Source organism: Malaclemys terrapin, chromosome 5 (genome assembly GCF_027887155.1).
Source record: "Malaclemys terrapin pileata isolate rMalTer1 chromosome 5, rMalTer1.hap1, whole genome shotgun sequence".
In the NCBI taxonomy this organism is placed as follows: Eukaryota; Metazoa; Chordata; order Testudines; family Emydidae; genus Malaclemys; species Malaclemys terrapin.
The window spans coordinates 135570815-135576814 of record NC_071509.1 but is presented as its reverse complement, the minus strand read 5'-3'; the positions used below and the strand labels follow the sequence as shown (position 1 = coordinate 135576814).

The 6000-nt window shown below is 47.0% G+C and overlaps 1 protein-coding gene across 1 annotated transcript in view; it reads right to left on the bottom strand.

Annotated features, from left to right (window-relative positions):
- Positions 1 to 262: 262 nt before the first annotated feature.
- Positions 263 to 6000, bottom strand: part of LOC128837591 (transmembrane protease serine 11C-like) — a 51672-nt gene continuing 45934 nt past the window's right edge. Inside the window, exon 10 of the mRNA XM_054028823.1 lies at positions 263 to 3347. Coding sequence (XP_053884798.1) covers positions 3186 to 3347 — 162 coding nt within the window. The 3' untranslated portion in view covers positions 263 to 3185. The remainder of the gene's footprint in view (positions 3348 to 6000) is intronic.

Genomic DNA, 6000 nt, shown 5'->3' with positions numbered 1-6000 from the left:
AAGGAACTTAGGAGCCTAATTTCCATTTTTGAAAGTGACTTAGGCACTCAGGCGCGCATGTCAATGGGAATGAGGCTCCTAACTCACTTAGGTTCTTTTGAAAATGTTACCTTTAGTGTCAATGAGAGTCAGGCCCAAAGAGCGCAGGCCACAAGACTGGGGAAATAATGATATACAATTAGTATAAACAGTTCTGCAACATATGACAGTCCCCCAGGATCTAGTGTCTTCTATAAATCAGGAAAGACAATCACACTATGACCATTGTTAAAAATCCATTTTAATAACATTACAGATGAAATTTACATTGATTTTGACACCACTCCTCTTTTTCACCATGGATCATATCAAAAGATATTTGCCGTTCCATCTTTAGTTCTGACATGGATTCCCTTTTTCTGACAATGTGTTCTAGGACAGATACTGACCCTGGCTTCAAAAACAGGCAAGAACTTATCAGCTAGAGAGACATAGGAGGCAAACAATCCAACTATTAACCCAGCTAGTCAGTAAGGCCCTGAATTTTATGGACATGTTGCCTCCTTGGGCTGCTTCGGTTTTCCGCACTTTCTCACAGGAAAAATTTCTGAAAAAACTAAAATGCTTCCTTTCTTCCAAAAACCGGATTGCATACAAGGGCCCTGATCCTGCAAAGACTTACTCACTTGCTCAAAGTTATGCTCTGTGACTAGTCCCATTGACTTCAATAGGGCTACTCACAATGCACAGCGTTAAGCATGCGCTTACGTGAGTCTTTACAGGATTGAGCCGATAGAATCCGAACCCGGTAACATTCCGTCCAAGGGAGTAGGATTAAACCCACTGCTCTCACTGTAGGATAGGGACCGGTCATTAAGACGACCGATTTTGGGTGCTTCAGTCTTTTGGTGCCCATCTCGAGAGGACTCGGCTTTCACAGGCCCTCCTGACTTGAACTGGAGTCATGGGTGCTCGGCACTAATGAAAATTAGGCCCTAGGGGGTCTCAGCTTGGGCACCCTGTTAGTGGCACCTTTTGCAAATGTTGGCTGTAACCTTTTCAGCCTTGTCTATGACCTTCTAGAATGGTGTCCAATTCAACCTTTTATTAGAGATGAAATATTAGGGCCTGGTTTTTAAAGGGTCTCAACCCAGCCTCTGATTTTGCACCAACAATCAACGGCAGGTGCAAAATTATGGAGGTAAGTTAGCCCGTTTAGACAGCCGGTTACCTGATTTCTGGGCACAATCAGCGTTAAGGCCTAAGAGAGCCTAAGGGAGTTAGGTATGTCATCGAAATTCAGTGGGATTTGGGTGCCCAACTCCTTTAGACCCCTTGGAAATCTCAGCCCAAAGTACTTTGCCAACTAGTTCACACTCACTTGCATAGGGGGGTCTCTACACGTAGATTCACAAATTAGATCGCCTTCCTAGAAAGACGACTTATCACCAGAAGAATCAGATTTGCCCTTTGTATCTCGCAGTCAAGTAGCCGTATTATGCAGTATGTTTGTGAAGCTACGTTCTGCCACAGTGATTATGATGGTTGCTGGGCGGAACATAAGGAGGCTCCCTCAGAGATGCTGGTTTTCATGTACTGCATAAAACAGAGCCCTGAAAAACAGCAGAGCCTCTTACTGGGGCTCAAGGGCATGAGACACATCAACCTAGAAATGCATTAAAGTGCCAGTGGTAAGAGCAGGTAGGAGGTTTACTGGTGATGATTATGCACGGTGATGGGTTCATTGACCCCAGATCTTCCAAGGATTGGCATGAGGTTGAAGGTGGTGTTTTTTGTCTGGTGTATGAGGTAGCTGTGGCTGGTAGCACTGGACTGGATGCAGCTGTCTGCAACCCGGCATTTCCTCTGTTGATTTCTCTCTCCTCTGGCGTGTATTGGTGACGGCTGGATGTGGGACCTCATTGATCTAGCAACTTGTTGGTGATCTAGCGAGTGACAGGGTTGCTCAGCTCCCCAGGGGGCAGACTTAAGGTGAGGCATGGGGGAAGCTATGGGGATTCGCTGGATGCCCAGTGCAGAGCACGTGTGCTTGACACACCTGCACATGGCTCTGCTCCACAGTAGTGAGAAGTAGAGTATTGGGGTTTTTTTAAAAGGCACAGGAGAAATGGCTATTTGGAATGAGGAGTGGAAGGACTGGCCTGTATCCCGATTGGTGCCCAGCAAAGGGATACAGACTCTACTTTGCTTCCTGAGGGGAGGGAGGGAGGAGAGACTAAGGGGTTATTTAGACTGTGAGCACTTTGGGGCAGGGACTGTCTTCTATTCTTGGTTGGGTCTTAGGCACTACTGCAATGTACATGATCAGTAAGTGCGGTCTCCTGGGTCAAAGCTCCTCCCCCAGGAAGTTCAGCCACGTTGGAAGTGGGTGTTCCTCTCTTTTGGGGTTTCTCATTGCTGGAGGGTAGCTCTAAATGTTAATTACACACTGGCCAAGGATTTCTGTGTGTGGCATGACCCAGTTCACAAGTGGCCTCCCTGGGCCATCCGTTGAGTACCGCCAGTAGAAAGTGCTCAGTGACACGGCCCCATGTCGTGCTGCAGGAGAAGACAATGCTACCTACCTTTGGTTCTAACATGGTTCTGATGCCGGTAGTGACGGAACAGTTTAAAGTCAAGTGCCGTGGCCTACTGCTAATGCCCTGTGCTGCCATGGAGTAAACTTTGGTTGATTTCTACCGCTGTGGTGGGGTAATGCAGGAGGCCAGGCACTCTGCAACTGGAGGGAAATGCTGTGACTCAATTCAGCCTGTCCAGGTGACTGACGATTTGCGTGGATGGGCTCCAACCAAGGGGACGTTCTGCTCAGCCTGGAAAACGGTGGCCAAGACATCTGATCCCAGCGGGAAGTGAGTAGCACAGAGGGTGGAAAGCAGGGTTATTCTCAGTCCTGGGCTGAGGATGCAGAATAACCTGCCTTTCCTGGAAGCAGTAGATGCACTTTCCTAAGTGGTAAATCAGTCAGTAGTTTGTGCTCCTTGTGCAAGTTAGAATGAGTCTGTTCCTCTCCTCTGACAGGCCAGAGCAATTCAGTGCAGAGACAAGTCCCTGAGCGGTAGGAATATCCCCACATGCTAAGCCGGCGCTTGCTTTGGACAGTAAACAGAGCATAGACTGGTAAAGAGTGTTTTGAAGTTCCTGGCTTGTATACCCAGCCTGTGCAGTTTAACCCACTTGTGACTCCTTCAGATGCCAGTTTTTGCGGCAATCCAATCCCGATAGTAAGTCACTCGAGTGTAGACACCCGGTTTATTTGGTTTAGCACATTCGTCTCCCCAGCTCACTATTCCAACAAGGTACCAGATTCCTCTACGATCTTCAGTGACCAGGGGGCCACCGGAGTCACCCTACAGGAGAGAGAAAGGTGGAATTCAGCAGGCAGGAATTGAGAGCAAAGCAGGGGGATTTATTTCAATATTAAAGCAAATATTAAAGCTAATTGTTCAAATTCGTTTACTACGTAAGTAACATCATACTTGAGAATAAGATCACAGGCTATTGGGTGGTGGGTAAGTTATTTCTGGTATTCCAGAAGGACTTTTTCTACCAACTTCACTGATAGAAGCTGCATCTTGCCCTCTCAGTATATGCAAGGTGGGCAGAGGAGCTCTATATTCTTCTGTCCTCTGATGGGAGACTTACTCTAATAGTGTTGTGGGATTTTATCTTTACACAACAATAAATGAAGAAGCTACACAGGCATGCTGGGGCCCGAATAATTATGTATATTGAATTAGGATGACCAGATGTCCCGATTTTATAGGGACAGTCCCGATTTTGGGGTCTTTCTCTTATATAGGCTCCTATTACTCCCCACCCCCGTCCCGATTTTTCACACTTGCTGTCTGGTCACCCTACACACAATGTGCAAGCCTTGGCTCGGGCTCTGTGGCTTCTAATTCATGTAATACAGTGAGCACCACTAGAGGGCTCACAAACTATTTTAAGGGATATTACCCGATTCCTAATCGCTAACACATGCCTTTTAGGAGTCCGTTAAAAATCCCAGCTTTGAAATAGACCAACATTTTCAAATCTAGCAACACAGAGTTAGTCTCCTACATTAGGCACTGAAATGGAAGAGACCCGTGTTTCAGAAGTGCTAAGCTCCCAGAGCTCCTTAATGTAGCAAACCGGATGGTCTCGTGCTCTCTGTGAATCCATCGACTTTTACTTAGATGCCTAAATACAGATTTAGGGCCAATATTTTCAAAACTAGCAGCCTCAGTTCAAGCTCCTGTATCCTTACTGAAGTAGTTAAATAGGTGGCGTGATTTTCAGACGTTCCTAGCACGCAGCAGCTCCTCTTGACTTCAGTAGGGGCTGTTAGGTACTCAGCACTTTTGAACATCAAACCAATTACTTAGGTGTCTAAATAAGGCTTTAGGAACCTAAACATAGGCACCGAGGTTTGAAAATCCTGACCTTATGGCCCATTCACTCCTCATTAGTTTCCCCATCTGTAAAACAGGTGCAATAATTCATATGAACCTCGCCTACAGGAGCTCTGTGATGCTTTAATGAATGTTTACAAGCCCTTTGACGATTAAACAGGGTAAATATTTTTGTAATTATCATAATTATCCAAAGTGAATCCATTTAGGATAAACGAACTAAGTCATCTCAAACCAGTCAGCTAGCCTGAGGAAATTCACTGCTGCAGAAGGTCTTAGAAGGTCAAATACTGTAGCTGGAATTATCAAAGGACTGGGGAATTCTATACCCAGCAATAACATCTGTTGCCATACATGCTTTAATAGAGGTAAACTACTCCCACACTCCAAATTGATCATCTGCGGGGGGAGAGGAATTAATTAATTGGTTCCCAATATAATAGTGGTCAGATCAGCCAACCTTATATCATGGGCTAGCCCCAGGGTCAGCTAGTGAACGTCGGTATTTATTCATGTACACCTCTACCTCGATATAATGCTGTCCTCGGGAGCCAAAAAAATCTTACCATGTTACAGGTGAAACCACGTTATATCGATCTTGCTTTGATCTACCGGAGTGCGCAGCCCCGCTCCCCTCCCCACCCCCCGGAGCACTGCTTTACCGCATTATATCCGAATTCGTATTATATCGGGTCACGTTATATCGAGGTAGAGGTGTAATTACAAACTTAAAGTAGGTGGTTTAGAGCGCAAGCTCTTTATGGTTTGGCCCATATCGTTACAGGTGTTTCTCTAGTGCCTGGCAAAATGGGGCCCCGATCTTAACTGGAACCAGTCAGCCCAGTACTAAAAACGGAGGGTGGGATTTTCAAATGCACTCAGCCCTGGCCTAGCTCTGCTCCTGCTGGAGCCAGTGGTAATATTCTCATTGACTCCAGGGGCGCAGAGCTACGCCAGCACTAAATGCGTTTGAAAATCCCGCTCTAAGCTGCGTGCCAGGGCTGCAGCCAGCCCAGAGTGCACTGCACTGCAAACTGGAACGTGCAGGGGACGATGATCCGCAATGTTCCTGAGTCCCACCGGACAACAGGGACTCCGTTGTCGATTGTGAGAAAGGCATTAAACAGCCTCAGTAGAAATCAACCTTCACTGCGTTTATTGAGAAGATGGTCAACGACATTGTGTGTCCACCTCAAACATACGTTGGTGAAACCTTTATACCATACCACACCCTCATGTATATACTCTCTCTCCTACACACACACACACACATGCACACGGGGAAAGCCTCACCTGCTGTAAATCAGCCTGGGACTGCTGAAGTCAATGGAATTATGCTAATTTATACCATCCGAAAATCAGTTCTGTCATTGCAGTTGTTCAGGGTACATGCCCCATGTTCACTATTGCAAACCCCCACCCCAGGGGCGTGCACAGGAATTTAAATTTGACCCCTTTTGGGGGGGCACAGAAGTTCGCTGTCCCCCCCGGCCTGATCTTCCCTCCCTCCACCCTGCCCTAGCCCCGGCCGGAGCTCGATCTTCCCTGCCTCCGCGGCCCCGGGGCTGGAGAAGTTCTATGCCCCCAATGATTACGGGGGGGTGTG